The sequence below is a fragment of the Teleopsis dalmanni genome, chromosome 1, assembly GCF_002237135.1.
Source record: "Teleopsis dalmanni isolate 2A chromosome 1, ASM223713v2, whole genome shotgun sequence".
Taxonomy (NCBI): domain Eukaryota; kingdom Metazoa; phylum Arthropoda; class Insecta; order Diptera; family Diopsidae; genus Teleopsis; species Teleopsis dalmanni.
The window spans coordinates 25,322,930-25,344,147 of NC_051846.1; the positions used below are offsets into that span (position 1 = coordinate 25,322,930).

At 31.0% G+C, this 21,218-nt stretch overlaps 1 protein-coding gene across 1 annotated transcript in view; it reads left to right on the forward strand.

Annotated features, from left to right (window-relative positions):
* Positions 1 to 181: 181 nt before the first annotated feature.
* Positions 182 to 21,218, forward strand: part of LOC119678485 (putative uncharacterized protein DDB_G0282133) — a 68,186-nt gene continuing 47,149 nt past the window's right edge. The window contains exons 1-2 of the mRNA XM_038090344.1: positions 182 to 191; positions 262 to 424. Of these exons, the coding sequence (XP_037946272.1) occupies positions 182 to 191; positions 262 to 424 (173 nt within the window). The remainder of the gene's footprint in view (positions 192 to 261; positions 425 to 21,218) is intronic.

The following is a 21,218-nucleotide window of genomic DNA, read 5'->3' on the forward strand; positions in this document are numbered from 1 at the left end:
GATTGTGAAGTGAATTTAGTTTGTTCGAAATGCAACTAAATATTTTAAAATGTAACAAAATTAAGCTGCAAAGGATTCGCAATTCCTAACATTATGCAAATTCATATACAAAAATATATATCTACACATATTATACGTTTATAATTTGTTACATTTACATTCATATATTTGTCGTATGAACATGCGTGCATGTAAGTGTGAAGAGCAAAATACAGCACAACATATATTTTGTGCACATAATAAAATTTGCTGTTACCATAGTTGTTGTTACTGTAGCTGTAGCCGTTATTGCTGATGGTGTTGTTGTTCTTGTTGTTGTAGCTGTAGCTGTTATTGCTGTTGGTGTTGTCAGCTCTGAGGTTATATATGTTAATGCATTAAGCACACTCGCTGCATGCGTATATTTATATTGTAGAATATTATTGTATGCATGTATACGTGTGTGTGTTTTGCTATGTTGTGGGTGTGTATATTTTATTAATGTTATTATACAGTAACAACACAACCATCAACAACTCGACTCATACGTATATGCATAGTGTTGTAAACGTTTAAATAAAGTGCAAGTGAGGCAAGTATGGAATATGTTTGTGCATTTATACATATAAGTGTATATATGTTGATTTGATTGTGTCTTTGCTATATTGTACAATGTAAACATTTTAAATTTCAAGCTCGTGATAATAATAATAAAAATAAAAATAATACAAATATACATAAGTATGAGTGTGCAAATGCATATTATTTTTTGCTTTCAGTGTTGGTGAGTGGAATACAAAATTGAAAACTATGTAAAATGAGCAAGAATTGCTAAATGTAGCAGTGGCAGACAAAAAAAAAGTATTTATCTTTTTTTTCTACTTTTTGTACTATTTTTTTAAAAAAAGTTTACGGAAATAATGTTTGAAAAACTTTAAGCGAGAAAATATAATTTTAATATTACTTCACTTAGGTTTTATTTTACGAAGTAACGTTGCTATATTAATTTATACTCATCACTCACTGCTCTCATCATACACTCATATCACTCTTCGAATTTTTTTGAATACTTTTATTCGGTTACTTATTTAAAAATTATATTAAAACAATGGATTTATCTAAGGATAGCTCCAGACTTATAGCTTACCGTCTATTATAGTTAGTATTAATCAACAAATTAATAGATTTGAAAGAGTGAGATCAGTCAAGTGTTATATTACAAGATGGCCCAAATCCACTGCAACCATCTTCAAAGTAATATAACTCTTAAACTAGTGTCAACACCTTGTCTATATATCGTTTAATAACTGCTGGTTTTATTGTTTAAAAATTAAAACATAAATGGGAAGCTGGCTTAAAGCTGTAGGCAACGAAACATCAAGGAGAGAGAGCATAGTCGTTTTAATAAGATGCTGTGCAGCCTCACAAAGCATGCTTAGTCTTTTTCTAATATGAAAAGGCTACGTACCCTGATATGAAGAGGCCAGGTCTGCTTTGTGAGGCTACGTAAGTGTGTCAAAACGTTCACACTTTATACCTTAATGTTAAGTTGCCGACTATTTCAAGCTAACTCACTTGGCTTTCTAATATGTGGCATTTTGTGGACTTTATATTCAGCACTTAACATTATCTGAGTAGTAGCGAGTTCAGAATGTGTGTTGTGTAGCCATATCGAACATTCAAAATGAATCCGAAAAATTAACACCTGTTTTTGTTGAACTTAGAAATTCAATTTTAAATAAAATAAGTTAAACAACATGTAGTTTAATAGGTTTAGTTAAGTTATGGTAGGTTGGAGTGGCGGATTTGTGCCCAAAGCTTACTTGAGATCAAAAAATGGTACATTGCTATACCATGGATTATCGTAGGTGCAAAGATTGGAGTTCAGCGTACAAGCAACGCCGAAAGGCATGACTCCTTCATACAATCAAAAGTGAATCAATGTGAGAATACTATAAACTTGAGCAATTCCAACTTTGCAGAATGACAGTTCTGTCAAATTGGTAAAAAAAACCGTTTCAAAAATTTTAAATCTGCATACTTGGTCATTAGTTCCATGTCCTGTTTTAAATGTGAATTGATGATTAGGAACGACGAGGGTTCGGGTTACTATAGACAACAAATCCGTCAGCAGCCTATAATTTTGTCATACTTAAGTGCCTTGGGTTTATAAAATCTTTTCAAGGGTTTGAAAAAATCTGGATGGTCTTCTCGACAACAACCATAATGTATTATAAAGTAATACAACAATAATTATAATAATTCAACAATAGAAAAAGACATGCTATTAGGTTGGAAATCTATTGTTCTTGGATTTGGTTGAAAGACCGTTTTAAGGTGTTCTGATAGAATGCAACCTTTATCCTCGTGACTGCTAGACCAAGATCTGTCAGGTTTTCTAAGGTTTAGGTCCTTTTAGATTGATGGGTTATTTGAATGGTTATTTTCTTTAATAAACTTTAGATACAGATTCTAATATGGCGGAATACATAAATTGAATTTGTCAAAAACTGGTGTCTTTGTTTTAGGCTGTAGTGACCATGTTAAACTTTGTGCCTGAAAAAGAATATATGCGGTTAAAAACAAAAAATGCAATTGAAAAAAAGCAATTGTTGGTAGAAATATATGGAATGCACGCTCCATCGATAAGATGTGGGACATGGTTTCTAGAAATTAAATGCAGTGATTTCTATTCGAAATGCAGTACTCTGGCAGACTACAAAAATACGAAAACGAGCAATTGCAGGAGTTATTAGATGATAACCCAACTCAAACTGAATAGTAATTGAAAAAAGCAATAAATATGTCACAAAACCATAAGGAGATATTTTTGTCACATGAGAAGGTCTGGGTAAATGGATTCCACACAATTTGAAAAAACGTAAAATGGAAAATCGCAAAGTCATGTGTGAAATATGCCTTCAACGTCTCAAAATAATATCATATTTATATCTAATTGTGAGGAGTAACGAAACATGGATTTATTTTGAAAACCTGAAGCTGAAAAAAATCTTGGTTTCAATTTTTCGATTCCTGGCGATTCCGGTCTTTCAATACGAAGGTAGAATCGTTTCGGCAAGAAGGCAATGATTTACATTTAGTGGTAAAGCGATACAGTGTAGTACGAAATTTTATACTCCGGCGAAACCGTTAAGGCACAACAAGATTGCTTACAAATAATTATTTTATGGATTGATCAAAGTCGAAAGGAAGTCAAAGTAATTTTGTGACACGATAATGTGCTGTCTCACACAGCTTAACCAGTGAGAGACACCTTGAAATCGCCTAGATGGGATATCCTTCCACAATAGCAGTACTTCCCAGACCTGGCGTTATCTGACTATCATTTCTTCGCATCAATGGGGCAAGTGCTTGCATTTTCGTAATTTCGAGGAATATAGAAAATAGTTCGATGAATGGTTTGCCGCAATAAAATGAACAGTTTTTCTGGCATGATATTATGATATTACTTAAATTACCGGAAAAGTGGGCGTATGTGTAGAAGTTGATGGCCAATATTTTGAATATGAAAAATGAATTTCTCTTAAAAATTACATGTTTTCTTTACCAAAAAAAACTGTAAAACACTTATGCATACACCTAGTAGTTACTTTAATTGAAAAAAAACCAAATATTTCCTTGTATAAATTTTCTTTTTCATTGGGTTATAAATTTAAATTTTTAATGGAATAATTATTTTAAAAGTAGATAGTTTATTAATGCATATTTCTTAAGTATATATCATTAAAATTAATTCAATTATTTGTTATTAGCATAAGTATCAAAAATTATACAAAACTCTATGGAAATAATTGTAAAGTATGCAAATCATTATTTATGTTTCTATAGGCCAGATATTATTCGTTAGTTAGATTATTTATCGCACAGCATCGGGTGAGCTCACATCGTCGATGCGCAGAGAAACATTTAAGACTTTAACATTTTAATTTAATTATAAAATATGTGGCAACCATTTATAATTTACGAAACTAAACGACAACAGTAATTAACACCAAACCCAACAATCATGTCAACAGTCATTTAAGCCAACGTAAGAGCCGTTGTATCGGCAGCAACAGTAGCAATCACAGCAACACAACAGGTACAAAACACAATAACAAGATCAGCAACTAAGACAACAACTGACAACAACTGCTGCAGCAACATCGAAAATCAATCAATCATACTGAGAGCAGAGCAACAAGTGCAATAAACCTGTTTGCAATTTGTTGCTGAATTCGTCGCTGCAGTCGTAGCAATAAAAATAATAAAAAAAAAATAAAAATTATAAATAAATAAAATAAATCAACTGCACCTACAGTAGTTGAAAAAAGCTAAAAATGTTGAATTGCTAAAAAATCATTTAAACGCTTTGCTGTTTATAATCCAAACTAACAGACACGACACGACACTCACAGAAAGGGGGTCTCACAAATATATGCACATCTATTAATTCCTTTTAAATGCTTATCATCATCGAACAGTACATTAAAGTCATAAATAATCAGCTATGGTGTGACATTTATAAGTATTATGATCATTATTTGTGTATGTGTACCTTTAAGTCATTATGCTTTTATTTTTTTAATGGAGACACAATTACTTTATTGCAAAAATCGCATGACATCAATAATGCTGGTAACTAGATAAACACTTAGTCACACTCTATGGAGCAGAAGAGGTGAGAGTGTTGCATACAATCGGTACGGTTACATATCAGTAGAGAATATCTAAATCAGTTTATAAATAATATTGCTGTATATTCGTTTGTACATCATTTAATTAATTAGTGATACTAATTAGCTACCATGTCTTCGCAATACAATCTTATAATTAGTAAGACGCATCGACGTAGCTTCAGTTTACACAAAATAGATTTTTAATGTGTGGAAGTAATATATTGAGGGGATGATAGTTTAATGTTTACGTATAACTTATGATGCACGCATGCGTTAAAGAATTTGAACAGTGGCGGTTCATTACTGTGAACACAATATTCTTAAGAGTTATTAAAAAAATATATCTATCATAAAGATCTACTTTCTTGTTTGGCTTCAAATACTTTTTTTTTATTTGTTAACTAACACAAATTTTTTGATAAAATTTTAACTATTAAATTGTTTAAGTTGTATCGAAATTTCTTTAATTAAGATCAAATACTGGAGTACTATAAAATATATCTCATATAAGAAGAGTTAATTTATGGTATATGCAAATAATTTATATTTCTAAGAAAAGTAATGATTTTAACGTTCACGATAACATATACCTAAATAATATAATTGATATATATGATAATAATTTGAACGTAATGGTTAAAACCTAAGTTGTCTTTGAAACTGAAACCATGAACATACTCAAATGTTTCTACAATGTACTTCTAAGAGTTATATTTTCCAAATTAAGCATTTATTCTTTAGTGAAATACTAATAAGTATAAATAAATGGTATTATATAAAAATAATTAAGGAGTATTGTTAAAAAAATTTCACGATTTTAGCTTCTTAAGGTAATCGTTTAAGGTGTCTTTGAAACGAAATCGTGGATTTATACTAACCTGTGTCTACAATGTTCTTCCAGTAGTTATATTTTTCGGTTAAATGAAGTAAAATAACAATAAATAATATTAATTGGTATAATATGAGAATAATTAGGGAGTAACGTTTAAAAACATTCACTCCTAAAGACAATCGTCAGAACCGAAATCTTGGATTTATACTGAAATATTTCTACAATGTACCTCTTTGACTTATATTTTTTAATTTAAGGATTTTTTCTTGTGAAATAACAATAAGAAGAAACATTGAGGAGAAATATTTCAAAAATATCACAACTATTATTCCCATAGGAAATATTATCAGATATCCTCAGAACCGAAATCATAGATTTATACTTAAATGTTTCTACGATGTACTTCCAGTAGCTACAATTTTCAATTAAGTAATCTTTTCTTAAGAGGAATAATAATATTTATATAGTGTTAATAGAACTGTTATAAATAATACCGACACACGTATACACATACATTCAATAATTATTAATTATTTAATACATTAAATGTAAGTTGCAGCTCATCTACAATAATATACTATAAATAGAACAGCATTGAAATTCAAAATAATTTGTTTCATCTTCTATCGAAAATGTTGCTCTTGTTACTTTATCACTGTTGTGACAGAAGAGTGGACACCCACTAAATGTAATGGAGTTGATCTTCATGCATTCTCGCACATTTTATTAAAGTGGCTTTCTTTTACAAAAATATCAAAAGAATACTTCTCAAAAGGCTCGGAAACTTGAAAGGTTGTAGAAAGCATTCACCGAAAATATGTTGGCCATTCTTATTTATGACCTTTTATCATTTACCAGGTTACTTTACAATTCCATCGGTGTAGAACATCTGTGGTTTATCAGCGAAAAACTTTATAAAGTAATTTTCAGCTGCAGAGAGTTCTAAGGAGATTCTGAAAAAAGTAATAGTCAGATGGTGCAAGATTCGAACTATAGAGTAGAGAGATTAAAATTTCTTAATGAAGTTCTAGCCACTTTTCGTTAATTGTTTCGTTTCAATGGTACTCTGTAGTAGTGATTCTCTGTAGAGGACGATATTAACCGTCAGGACAGGCGGAACGAGTTCATGATAGTCAATTTCCGTCCAATCAAATATGCACTATGTTCTTGCCAGTCGGCCACTAAAAAGTTAATGAAATTTTGTAGCTGGTGAATTTAAATCGAAACGTATGCTTATAACTTGACATTAATATAATTAAGTTAATATTAAAATTTATTACGGTTGTCAATGTTTGTATTATCCAATACAGACAATCATAATCAAAGGCCAGTAATCCTCCTTAAATGACAACAAAACCTGTATTGTGAGCAAAGAGGGTTATGTTCAGTGTTTGGCGAGTATTAATTACTTTAACAATAAAGATATTTAAACTTGTTGATTTTGATTTTCGTTTATTTAATGGAAGTTCATACATTTGCTTCTTGTTACCGCAAATATAAAATTATTAAATCTTTATATATAAACATTATGTTAATATACCGTTTTTACAAAAGATTTATTTTTGGGACGATAACTAATTATGCTGATAATACTACACTACGAGCATAATTAGTTATCAAGACGTTAGAATCGGACCTAACTATATATTGCAATAGTATCTATTTTTTTTTTTCATCAACATTTTAGCATTATGTTTGATATAAAAGATGCAGTATTTAATATAAGATCAAGTGGTACGGAGCTAGGAGTCTATTTTTGATATTGAAAGGAAGATCTTCATAATTTTATTTCAAACTAAATATTGTAATTAAATGACTTTAGTTTTTGGTTTTAAGATTTTAAACTTTCAATAAAGTTAAATCTAACTTGTTTTTTTGTGTTGATTTTTGTCAATGTTGCTTATAGTAATATAAATATTGCATAGTATATTATTTAGTATACAGTATAATATACATTGTGACCGAAAAGTTTCCGGAAATAAATAAATAAAACGCAAAATTCTTAATCTTCATCAATATTTATTTTATCTCCCTTCAAAATATGCTCCATTAGAACGATACACAATGCCAACTTTCTTCCAATCATCAAAACATTTTTTATAGGCGCTTTCCGGTATGGCTTTGAGTTCCCTCTGCGAATTCTGTTTTACGTCTTCTATGGATTCAAAACGCGTTCCTCTGAGTGGTAATTTGAGGTTGGGAAACAGGAAAAAGTCACACGGTGCAAGATCAGGTGAATACGGTGGCTGTTCGATGGTATTTATTGAATGTTTGGCCTTAAAATCGTTGATAATGTTGAACAAATTGAGGTGAATCGGAACAAGCCGGGCGTTGACACGTCGCATACACAAATTGTCCACCAAAATCAAACGAGCCATCTCACGACCGATGCCTAGCTCTCGTGCTATCTCTCTAACACTCACATGAGGATTTTTGAACACGATTTCCTTTGCCTTTTCAATGTTTTCGTCGGTGGTAGAGGTCGAAGGTCGTCCAGAACGCGGCATGTCTTCGACGGTCGTACGACAGTCCTGAAAGGCTTTGTACCACTCATAAACTTGAGTTTTCGATAAAACTGATTCCCCATAAGCCTTTTGTAGCATTCGCAACGATTCTGCACACGAAATTTCGTTCGAAAAACAAAATTTGATGCAAACTCTTTGTTCAATATTTTTTTCCATTGTTTTTTTCGCAACGCACTACTGAGGTGAACTGGTTTCAACAGCTGCCGTAAACGAACTGTCCGACAGATCGCGCTCATTTTGGCATAGTAATTAAGGGACAGTGCTGCCAAACTACAATAAACTTTAAAATATCGAAAAATATACAGCGCGCGAATTTTAAATGAGAATTTCCGAAAGCTTTTCGGTCACAATGTATTGTTTAAATGTATTCATTGTAAGACATCTTGCTTAGTATGTTATATACATAACATATATATTCTTTTTGTATAAATACTGAAGCTGCACTGTCATAATGAATTTGTCTGAAGTGTCACAATCGGTGTAAATTGGTGTTCACACTGCCTAAATGAATTTAAAAATCAACTGTTGAGATTATGGTGTATATATGTATATCACATTCTAAATGTGTGTATTGTAAAGATGTGTGTATTGAATTTAGAATAAATACTGAAACTCTTAAAACACTGGCAGTGTGAATACCAGACCTCACTGCTTAAATGAATTTAAAAATCAGCTGTTGAGTTTATATGTGTGTATAGGTATATCACATTCTAAAGGTGTGCACTCTAAAGTTTTCTTTGTTGTTTGGTATCGAACCTGAAAGAAAAATCTTCAAAAAATACAAATGAACCGTACCATTTGCATGCCCGATTCATGCACGACTCAATTGAGTCATAGGTACATGCCTACGGACTAAAAAGTCCCCACATTCTCCGCTGAAAATATTGGAAATTCCTGCAGTACAACCAGTTGAGGTATTCCTTCACAGGGCAGGTTAGAAGAGCACTGCAACTATGTTGGGACTGACATATTGAATTTTTCTGAAGTGTTTTAGTAAATCTGTGTTCATACTACTTAAATAAATTTAAAAATCGGATGTTATGTTTATATTTTTTTTGTGTGTATATTTTGATTCGTTTCAAAAGTAATTTACTCTCTTCTTTAATACAATGGCATTCTATTGGATATGTTCCGTAACAAGTATTAAAGCATATTAAAATGGTTTAGTGTATCGTTTCTATAGCAGGCATTAATATTGTCTTTATTTTAGTATTATCATATTCTAAATCCATTCAAATTAATCGTAATATATAATTTTTTTTGAAACCTCTACTGTCGACTGAAATTTTTTACTTACTAGTCTGTTTGTTTTTTAAATTATCTTTTAAGTATGTAGCACATATACCATAACACAGTCTATATCAATTGAAATAAATAATTTAATTTTTGAAACCGCTACTGTCAATTGAGTACTTCAACTAACTAGTCTGTTTGTCTTTTAAAAAGTCTTTGAAATATGTATCATATACATATACTATATCATAATCCATATTAATTGACAATAATTCCTTTTTAAAACCGCTACTGCCATTAGAGTACTTTTACTAACTAGCCCGATTGTCTTTTTAAAATACTTTGAAGTATGTATCATAACATATATACCATATCATAAAATTTAAACTTTTTATGCACTTTTTATACAGACTTCAACTTGTACGAAAAGTTTTTAATTAGAGTTTATGCGCTGAATGCTAAAATAGCGCCTATAGTGCTTAGTACGCACTGCGTTCCACAAACTGCTGGAGTGGTTTTCTGCGAATGCGTGCAGCTGTTAACCATTAAGCACTACGCCAAGGTGATGACGATAATGATGTTTAAGGATATTAATGTGTTTCTGGACAGAATCAAAGTAAACAGTGGAAACCTACATGTTTTTTCTTGTGTCTCGCGCACAAATTTATGGCGGGGAACCATATTTGGGTGGCAACAACCTTGAATTGCCGGCTAATAAGCGGGCACTGTAAGCTATGCGTTTAATAGCGTGCAAAATTGTAAAAATCCTTTATTTTTAATATTCTATATTATTTTAATTAAAATATTAAAAAATTAGTGAATATAAAAACTTTATATTTCACTTGTGCATATTATACAAAAGATGTGAAAATATAAATAAATATGAGGCACTTTCATCACCTGCAGATTGCAATGCACGTGCATACAAAAGCAGCTGCTACTATCCATATTCGTACTCTCGTACACTTGATACTCAGTTTGGGAATATCAATTTGCATTGAACTGGTTAGCATATTTTTTACCGAAATATCAGCTACGGTTCGGGTTTTCGGTACGCATACTGCAATAATTGTCATTTTGCAAATTTTGTTATCAAGGTGCTTCTGGTTTCGCCATTGAAGAAGATACGGCGTACGTATACGCATTTATGCAATTCCGGTATTTTGGTTGCATTTAGTTTTCGGGTTCAGCAGAGTTTGCTTTTGGATAATATAATTTTGTCTACACCTCATACCTCATATCAATGATATTGTTGCACATGCGCATTAAATGTTCAACAAATTGTAATTACCACAACACTTTACATCGGCATTTCGGGGTGCGAAGTAATAATGAGGTTGGTTTTTCATTGATATTAATTGACCGACAACAATTTTGTGGTCGAAGATCGAAATATATAACCCGAAAAGCTGAAGAAAGTTGCTCCGCCACTTTGAATGTTGAATAATAAATACCAGAATTTAGATTCCAGAATGAACATCGCGGCAAGAAAAAAATAATTGCGTGCAATTATAACTAATTTGCTTGTATGCAACATTATAATTGAAAATCATTCTGTTCGCGTGGCAATTGCAAAGATACTCGTAATAAAAAAATTAATTCTGAAAAAATTTAACAAAAAATAAACAGGAATAAAAACAAAATATTTATTACAGAAGCATTTTAATGAAATAATGACTTTTTCATATATTAAAAAAAAAAATAAATAGTAAATGTATATTAATTCAATTAAAAAAAAATTTTTTAAATAATTAATATTTATAACAGAAACATTTTCATCAAATAATGTTTTTTTATATATTATTTTCGTAATAAAATAAAATATTGATTTACTGTTAAGAAATAAAAATACGCATTTATTGTTTCAAACATCAATTGATTTTAGATATAAGTTTTAAGCATAAGGTAAGCCTTTACTGGGTTCCGGGCCACAGGGAAGTTTTGGGAAATGAAAAAGCTGATGAGCTATCCAGAATTGCATCAAAAACTGCTTTTATAGGCCCTCAAGCCTTTTGTGGAATAAACTGGGCCGGTACAAAACAGGTTATCAAGGAAAGGGAAAATCATATGCGGCTGGAGTACTGAGAAAACTTTCCAGGACTCAGACAGAGCAAAGCACTGATAAGACCGTCCTCCTACAAAGACATTCTTAAATTCTCAAAATGTAATTTAAGGTTGATAACGGGTTTCATTACAGGTCATTATGGTCTGAAATATCACCTTTATAAACTATAATTATCTGCTAACTCGGAATTCAGATTATTCCTCGAAGATGAGGAAACGACCGTGCACATTCTTTGTAACTGTCCAGCTTTAATAATGCACAGAAGAAACCTGTTTCATATGAAATTTCTGTCACCAGAGCAGATTAATAGCTCTTCTCTAGATTCAGTTCTAGATTTTGTTCACAAAGCTTTAAATAGCTTTGTGTAATCAATAGTGAAATTGGTACAAAAGTACTATTCTGGCCACAGTACCAGCTGTTGGGCAATTTTCACGTCTACACTTTTAATAATAATAATAAGCATAAGTAAAAATGTGTTTCTAATATAATTAATTTCTGATACAAATATATCATGGAATAGGCTAAAAATGTAGTGGAGTTCCCCCCCAAAAAATGTGATCAAAGTAATATTTAATAATAAAAATAAGGCCCATGGGAATTTACCTCATCTCATTTCATATATTTGTAAGTGATATATTGCGTATGGATGATAAGGGTTTTGGGTTTGCAGGAAGTTTGGTACAGCAATTGAAATCGGATTCGATGATCTTTTTTTTTTATTACCAGATGCATTTTGATATTTCTGCTCAAAAGTTTGACATTTTCTAGGATAAATATCATTACAACGTTTTAGTTTAAGCACGTCTATTGTGTTATTTACATTAGAATAAATGGAATTAAATAAAAAAACATATTCGTGCATTGATTTTTTACGACCTTCAATGCAGATTAACTAGAAAAGAATGCATCAATCAATTTAATTCAACAGTTAGTGATGCAACACCATATCCAGTGACAGTAAAACACTGGCTCAATGAGCTCGAGCATGGTCGTCATTTTCTAAAGTAAGATCGTTCAATAAGATCGTCTAAGAATGGCTGTTGTACCAGAGAATATCGATACAGTGCAAGAAATGTTTTAGATGGATCGGCATCTTACATACCATATTGTGAAATGGAGGCATCTTTGAGCATTAGTCAAAATACCATGTATTGAAAATCTGAATGTTACCACGCAATAGATTATATTATAATAGATTTTTTGGGATATAACTACTTTTTATGTTTATAAATAATAAATTCAGCTTTTATTAGTCGAAATATGAATATTACCATCTAGTTATAGTAGTTAGTGTTGTTGAACTTGGTAGTCGTTTAGTCGGTTCGCTATTTGAACTTAAGTTGGGTTGATAGAATATTCAAGAATTTTTCTATCAAAATTATTTGGAAAAGATTTTAATATTTTTTCTTGGTTTATATGTTACGTTGACTTTCATTTTACGCAATAATAAAATTTACTTATTTAGTTTTCTGTTTTTAAGTGTATCAGCTTAGCATTGACTTTATTATTTTGTAAAACAATTTATAAAATCATTATGTAAAGTTGAACTAATTAAGTAAATAATGCGATTTATATAATAATCGCAATTAAAACTTAGTTCTTTCAATGTCTATCCATTCCAATTAATTAGGAATAATTAATTTATAATATACATAGCAACAATTCGAAAATTACTATATGTGATGCATTATTTAGTTTTTAACAGTATTTAAAAATTAAATTAGAATAACAATAATAAATTTATGACGTATACTTTATAATTTGTAATTAAAAATTATAAATTTTTAATTATTTAAATTGTTTGTTCTGATTTAACCAGTTTTGTTGTTTCTTAAAAATAATTTGATAAAGTGTTAAGTATTTAATGAACATCGCTAGCATTTAATGAACATCTAATAATAAAAATGCATTGCAAAATTGTAAAACTAATAAAAATCCCGATACTGAACGCTTTTGGAATGTTGTAATTAAAAAAAAAAAAATAAAAAAAAGATAAAAAACAATAAACTATATTAAATACAAATGCAAAAGATGAAAGAGGAACGCAAGATCGTTTTGTGGTACATTAGTAAAGTGAGCGCAGTAACAGTAGATGTGGCACAGCTCGAAGTAGTCAACATGCCGCAAATACTTGCCAAACATTTGTCGATTGTGGCAGTTACGTTGAAGATTCCATAGTGTAAAATTTTTTTACTACTTAAACATAAGCAAATTCAAGTTACTAACCACCAGATACTTTACCAACAACTGAAGTTGCCCTTCAGCAACTACACGTGCATTTAAATGTGGACACATTGCAGACGCAGTCAGTCAGAGTCAGTCCACAGCAACGAAGTCTGTACACAACTCCAATCCCATATCATTGTAGGTTCTGCATCGACTGCGATTACCTTTCTCGATGGTTTCTTATACTTGCACGTACTCGTATGAGTTGCATACACATTTAAATTCAACTTCAATATTGTGTTGAAGCTGCTGTTGTTGCATTTGCGGATTGTGTTGCATTGTTGTTTGTACTGTTGTTGCTGCTGTTCCTGCTGTTGCTGCTGTCAGTTACCATCAGGTGTCGTGTATTTTGTCAGCATTATTTGCGCTTAACTTTCCGCTTGTTTGTTTCTGTTGCGCTAGTCTGGTAGAGTCATGAGCACTTGGACAGACTTACAGATGGACGCACAAGCAGACCGAGAGACATAAACTTACCAATGGAGAGATGTCTTGTTGGTTAGCTGATGAAGACGATGAATTATTATAGCGCAACGTTTTCAACAGTGAAAATGTTGTGTAAGGAACGCATTAAAGAGCCCAGGAATATTTATTTGCTATAATTTTTTTTTTATTTTTGTTTTTGGGCTTTAATCTTTATGCAGTTCTTAATATATTTTTTTAATCATTTTTATTTTTATTTTCTCCTTTTTTATTTTGTTCTTGTATTTTTTAATGAAGGCAAAGGACAAAATAAAATTGAAAAATTGATCTCTGAAGTGCGTGAATAAACAAGTCCAGTTCATTTAACTTGTTTAATTTGTAAATATTTTAAATTTCATTTATTTCAGTTTTAAACAACTACAACATATTATGAGAAAATGATATAAATAATTTATTTATTTTTGTGAACTGATACTTTTTTGAGATGAGAGGGTGATTAATCACTATTTAGCTTAATTAGATTACGAATGGAACTTAATGACGCAGCTTGGATTGATTAGTTAAAGTAGTGACTCTCCATGAGTCCAATTAAAGCTTTCACGCCATTTAGTTGCTATATCCTTATTACCAATTGGTAATTTGACTACTTACTACCTTAAATCCAACCTGTTTTTTTAAATTCATTTTTTTTATTTTGTGCGTTGGGGTGAAGGATATAGCTACACACTGACCATGAATCGGTACCCAGGAGCGTGAGTGCCTGATTCACACAAACTAAACCCTTCGACATAATTCTTAGAGACTTTCTCATGCCAAGAGACAGTGTTAGTATTACTTCGGAGTCGGGTCCATATTAGTCATTCAAGACGTTCACTAGTGTAATCTGCACCCAAACGCAACTACTGTTTCAGATCGCTACCCTTGCACTTCGTTTATTTTATTTGTATGATATGATTGCTTGCTCCAGCTGCCTTTTGTCTAAATCTACTTTTTTCAACTCCAGGATTTTTTTTAGCAAGTATTGCTATGCGATCCCAGTTTGCTTTGTTTTCGATCTTCGATTTCCTAATAAAAATTTAAATTTAAAATTTACTGTTTAAGATTTTTTTCTTAATTAAGAGAGATATAGATAGCTTCCATGTTAATTTGAAGCGCGTGTCACCTGTTTAATTGAGCTATAAAATTGTACTGTGAATGAATTTATAATATAATACTGACGATATATTTATATCATGTAATCATGTTTAGTTGCCGCTTCTAATATGACAGGCACAAGTTTAAAGCCTGGCGCTTGCAGTGCAAATAAATTATATACGAACTATAAACTAATCAAAAAAATTAAATATTTCTTAAGACTACTGATGATGAGTACTTGGCAATACTCGAAACAGTGTTATATATCCAGCCAAATTTCAATAAATTAACTAAAATTTTTGTTATTGCCTTTTCACTACTATTTGAACCCTTCCCACTTTTAAATAGTTTCTTTTCGTCATGAGACGCGTTACTTTCAGGAAAAAAAATTAACATTAAAAAATTTTAAAATATTTCATAGTTTTACACTTAGCAACCAATGTATAAGTCTGTTTTTATCTCTTTTGAGATATCTGTTTTGATATGAAGAGAAGTCTATATGTTCAACTGAGGAAAATTATATCAAATTATTTATTGTAATAAATACTTTAACATTTAGCATAAAGTGAATGGATTTGATTGCCTTATTTGTGTTGTTTAAACTATTTAAAACTATTTGATATTCAGTAACACAAAATAATAGTACAAATATTGAAAAAATTATGGTTTTGCTCAATAACGAATCTATTAACTATTGCGACCTTCGTGAAGTTAAATGTTAAATTTACAAATGCAACCAAAAACAAAAAAAAAATACTAGAAAATCTTTTTAATTGAAAAGCTGAGATAATTAACTTATTTACATAAATTAACCATTTAAAGAGTGGCAAAATAAGTAAAGATACTTACACGACGTCTACGAATTAACGAGTGCTCCATGTCTTGTGCTCAAACCGAGATAGGTTTTCGTATGTTTAAATACTCGCACAAATTGTTACCTTAAGTCTATTGAGAAACACCGCCTCGCTGCACACTTTATTAAAGATACTGGGTACACACATCACATGTATCTATAAAAGAAAACGATTAGAATGGCACACAAGAAACTTGAAATGGAAGCGTTGATCTGAAATAATTGTTAGGTTGCTGCTGCTGTTGTTGATGGTGGTGCTGTTGACGGTGGTGCCGTTGCTGCAACTATTTTAACAGTTCTGCCTACTAACGTAAGCGCAACCTAAGGCAAAATTGCAATTCAAGTAAAGAAGTCAAATGAGCGGTGAGCCAGATTTGGTATGCCTAATATTGCAGCACTCATGATCATCATCATGGTGCAGTTAGTTGGCTTAGGGTTTGGGGGGTGGCGTAGATTGACTCGGTTTGGTGGTATCTTAAGATTGAAAATGCTGTTGTATGTCGGTTGGTAATGAAGTTTAATGCGACGCTTAGAATAGTGATTGTAAACGTTAGAAGTAACATTGATGTACCAATGTTATGTATTGCGAGGCTGCATATATTGCAGGTATTCACTAACGGAGGTAAGCCGGGATGAGGTGTAATATGTATGCGATTTAGTGTATAGTGCATTATGTCTATTGGTTGTGTTAAAATATGTGGACTTTATTTATTTAATATAATATTTTTTTACATTTTTTTATATTTTTTTATATTTTTTTATAATTTTTTGTATATTTTTGTATTTTTTGTTTAGTTGCATTCGCATATTTTATGATTTCAATTTATATTACTTGGCGTTAAAGCTGAGGCAATGTTGGATGATCATGTTTGGTGCGATCATCCTCATGGAAAATACTGTGTCGGCCAAGGAGTTGAGTGCAGTTGCATTTTGAGACCAATGGCAAAATGTTTATTGGGTTTCAAGTTACAATACTTCAAATAGCAGCAGTTTCTTTATGCCTTAAGTTGCTGCTTATGCATCTTTTTGTTTTTGGTGTGAATGTAACTTTGAATAAATGCACTCTGCAAAATAAAAGCAGAATATAAATAAAAATATTTCTATGAGACTTAAAACTGAAACTGAGCTTTGCTAACTTAAGTAGTGGCAGTGATCTTGGCAGCTGTGGTATGAGTGGTAAGAGTTAGAACTTAGCTACAGGACAAATAGTCTGCGCAATGATCAACAGAGCTAAGGCACATATGAAGCGCTACAACAAAGCTTTGGTGTGGATTTCTTTGATTTTATGTATTTTTTTTATGTTTTTTTTTGTAAATTTACAATTTTTTTTTATGTATTCTTCTGTTTGAGCGCATTTCCTTGTCTAGTTGGCGCATTTTACCTGTTGGCGATTTTATTGCATACAAATATTTCGATAATACTCCAAAGTTGTGCGCTACTTCGATATGTTGCTGAATAGCGTTAGCTTTCATTCTTTTTTTTTTCTTCAAAGTTTTATATTTTAATTTAAGTTAGTTTAGTTTATTTTCGTTTTATGGGAGGCTAATGCAAAAGTATCGAATTCCATGAGTTGTATTGACCTCATCCGCACAAGTGTAATGACCATGAGCACAATTCTAACGACGACAAAGCTAATGGTTAGCATCATCATTACCATCATGGCCATCATTATCATCGTTATTATGATCATTATTACATTGATAATTTAGTTTTATGCTTAGAAACTTTAGATAATTGCGGCTTTTTCACTGCATATTGAACATGTTCATTGTTGATATCTTTCAATTAAATTTATGCATTTAACTGTAAGTATTTATGTTCCTGTTGTATTTATTTATATTAAACGTTAAATATTACTTCGTTCTTAACTGTAACAGAACAGACCTTATAAATTTTGTTGTATTACTTAAGTACATAAAACACATAAAATGACTTTTAAATACAACGAACTTCTAAGAATCGTATGCAGCTGCTTTCTTTTGCGATAAAACAGCCATATGAGGTACTGAGATACTTATGTGAATGGATATGCAAGCACACAAATTAAGATACGTGTGTTAGGTATGTGAACACATTTCTTAACCGAAAAATTTCATTGAATTTAATTTTTGAAGATGAAATCATCTTTCTCATACAAGTCTGACCATATTTATGTAATATTAAATTTTTATTATATAAATAAGTCAAAGGCAATGCGACTCAATACAAGCCAACAACAAATATTGTTGTGTGCAAAATATGAAAAATCGTATGCAGATGATATGAAAGGGATTGGTACGATATAACCGGTCATCAAGACTTTTTTAATTAACAGTGTGAAAAATTTAACTACCAGTTAAATTTAAAATACTTTAAGACAAATTTAACTAACACTTAAATATTTAACATCTTAAGCAATAGCAGAAATACTTATATAAATCAGATAAATATAGATTTTGCTTTTATTTAGCAATGCTTTTTAAACAAAAGCATAATGTTAAGAAAATGTTTGGATTGAAAGTACTACAAAAAGTAATAGGTGGATTTGTTCATTCCGAATTGCGGCAATAAACAACAAGTCGCTTATTAAAATCTCTTGCTAAACTTTCTTGCTAAAGTCACTTAGTAAAGTCTCTTGCTAAACTCTTCTGCTAAAGGATTTTTTTCAAAAACCAGTCAGGGTGTTTTATTTATTTAGAAGCAAAATTGACCAAAAATAATAGTTATTACCTTTAAGTTAATTCCAGGAAATCACAAATTCTTAAAACGGTGTTTTTTGAAAATGATTTTTTGAGTTTATACTGAAATTTTAAAATCACCTGCTGCTGAATGCGATCCCGCAGAATTTTTATCCATATAAAAAGTTTGGTTTTGTGAAGTATAACAATATTCTTATATCGTAGTGCTAACTTTGGGTTTGCCAAATGCTCCAAATTGACAATTCGATGGATTTAGTAACTGGTAACCTTGAAGTATGTGAGCTGGCATTGTCATGTTGGAACACATCTCCTTTTCTGTTGGTCAATTCTAGGCTTTAAAGCCGTTTGAGAAGAGGTAATTCTAGTCGCCGTTTTTTGATTGTTTTAGTCAAGTACTCGTGTTGTGGACTAAAAAGGACCGAATCGATCGTTGCATCAGGCTGGAGTACCACGTAACAGATAATTCACTTCAATTCCCTTTTAACACTCAATATTACTTTCTTTGCTAACAATTCCGACTTTAAAGCCGTTTGACACGAGCCACTTCTCTTTGATTGCTCTATTTAAGCTAACCAGTGAGTAGTGGAGGGCTGAATTATACATTGCGATAGGATAGAGCAGTTCATAATAGACAATTTACTTTCTAATTCAACGAAATACGCAACATAAACTAGTTTGCCGATCTTTGACTATGAACGCTTACCTTGGACATTCTGGTATTGAACCCATGATTTACTTTAGAAATGCTTTAATTAAGTTGTGTTTCGTCTGTGTTTCACTGATGATAATTCAGTAAATCAAATTTCTTTGTGTTAATTCATGTGGTACCCAAATATCGAGCGTCTTTGTATAGCTTACTATTTTTAAATTATTTCAAAGTGTCATCCCTCTATTGTCCTCACAGTTTTCTTATAAAGAAAAATATATCTTTTTTCCATAACCATAGACCATAAATTGAAAAGAAAATTTTAAATAATTTAAAAAAATTAATTATGTAATTTTGCGCAGTGTTAAACCTTCTATATATAAGATGAGCTTCGTCTCCATGGTATGCATTTAAAATGTAGCTCAATATAATTTCGAATTATATAAAAGGATTCACATATTTATAGATGCCTACATGTACATATTTATATATGCATATCTGCAAAACTTATATGATAACCTTATATGATATATGTATGTTTATCTGTGAAGTGAAAATCCGCAAAAAATTATCAAAATTCGTATAAATTGCAGTTGCTTAAACTTAAACTCGTTTCAATTAAAATTCTTTTACGAACAAAAGATGCAAAAGCATTCTAAATAAATAAGTAAAGATGAAGGCAGACGTTATTTACCAGAATTTGCAGAAATTGGTGCAGAATAAAATAAAAACAATAAACATATTAAAACCAACTAATAAAGCAAAAAGTTCTCAAAAAAGCTTAACTTAACAACAACAATAACAGCAAAAACAAGCACAACAACAAAAAAAAACGCTATAATAAAAAAATAAACATCAAAGTGTGCGTTTTTTTCTTTGTCGCAGTTTTTTGTCTTTCTCCTTTCTCTTTCGGTACACCCAAACGCATTTACTTTGTTTTGTTTTTGTTTAATATATATATATTTTTTTTTTTTGATTTTTATTTTTTTGGAATATATTCATTATGTATCTTTTGATGAAAAAATTATTTTGTCGGTTGTCGTTGCAAAAAACTGTGGAAGATTTGCCGCATTTAAAAAAAATCTTTAAAGAATTTATTTAAAACAAAGTTGATAACGTTGTTGCTATTGTTGTTGTTGTAGTTGTTATTTGCGTTGCAGTCGTGGGATTTCAGTTCAGTTTTGCCCCAGGCCAAACATCAAATAAACAATTTTATATATAAACGCATCCTCAGACGCATTCATACGCGCCTGCGTTTCAGCATTTCAAACATACAAAACTGTATCATTTTCAACTTCGACTGACTTAGACCGACTGACTTAAGTCGTCGTTCGTATTTCACCTGGTGTCATTAAACTGATTTTTGTTACCAAACAACAGCAACATTTTGTGCATCCAGAAGTTTTATTGCTTTAATATTTTAATATGCCGAAATTATATCCTAAATGGTTTTAATGGCTTTCGGTTGATATTTCAAATATTTTATAAATACATAATGTATTATTTGTATTTGCTTGCACACAAACCTCATTTAAATATATCTATTATTTGTAAGTAGAAGAAAGTCGAAAGAAGTACTCTGGTTAGAAAGGTGCTTGATTCGGTACCCACGGGTAAAAATTGAATTAGAGAATATCAGCATATTCGGTAAGTGACCAACGATATGAAGACACTTGGTACAACCAACTGGCGACAGAAAGCCACTGATTGAGCTAGTTACTTAATGGACGACTTACGTCTGCAATGGCCAATTAAATGAGTCAGTAAGTTATAAGTAGTTTTCTCGGTGCCTTAATGGTTGTAGGATCTGGAAACCTGTTGTCTGTAACAAATGTGCCTGAGAACATATCTTAAAAAAATTAGGAAAAATTATAACAAAATCAAGAAATTAAAAAAAAAATTAAAACAAAAATAGGGAAAAAAAATATTAAGAAGAAGCTCACATATT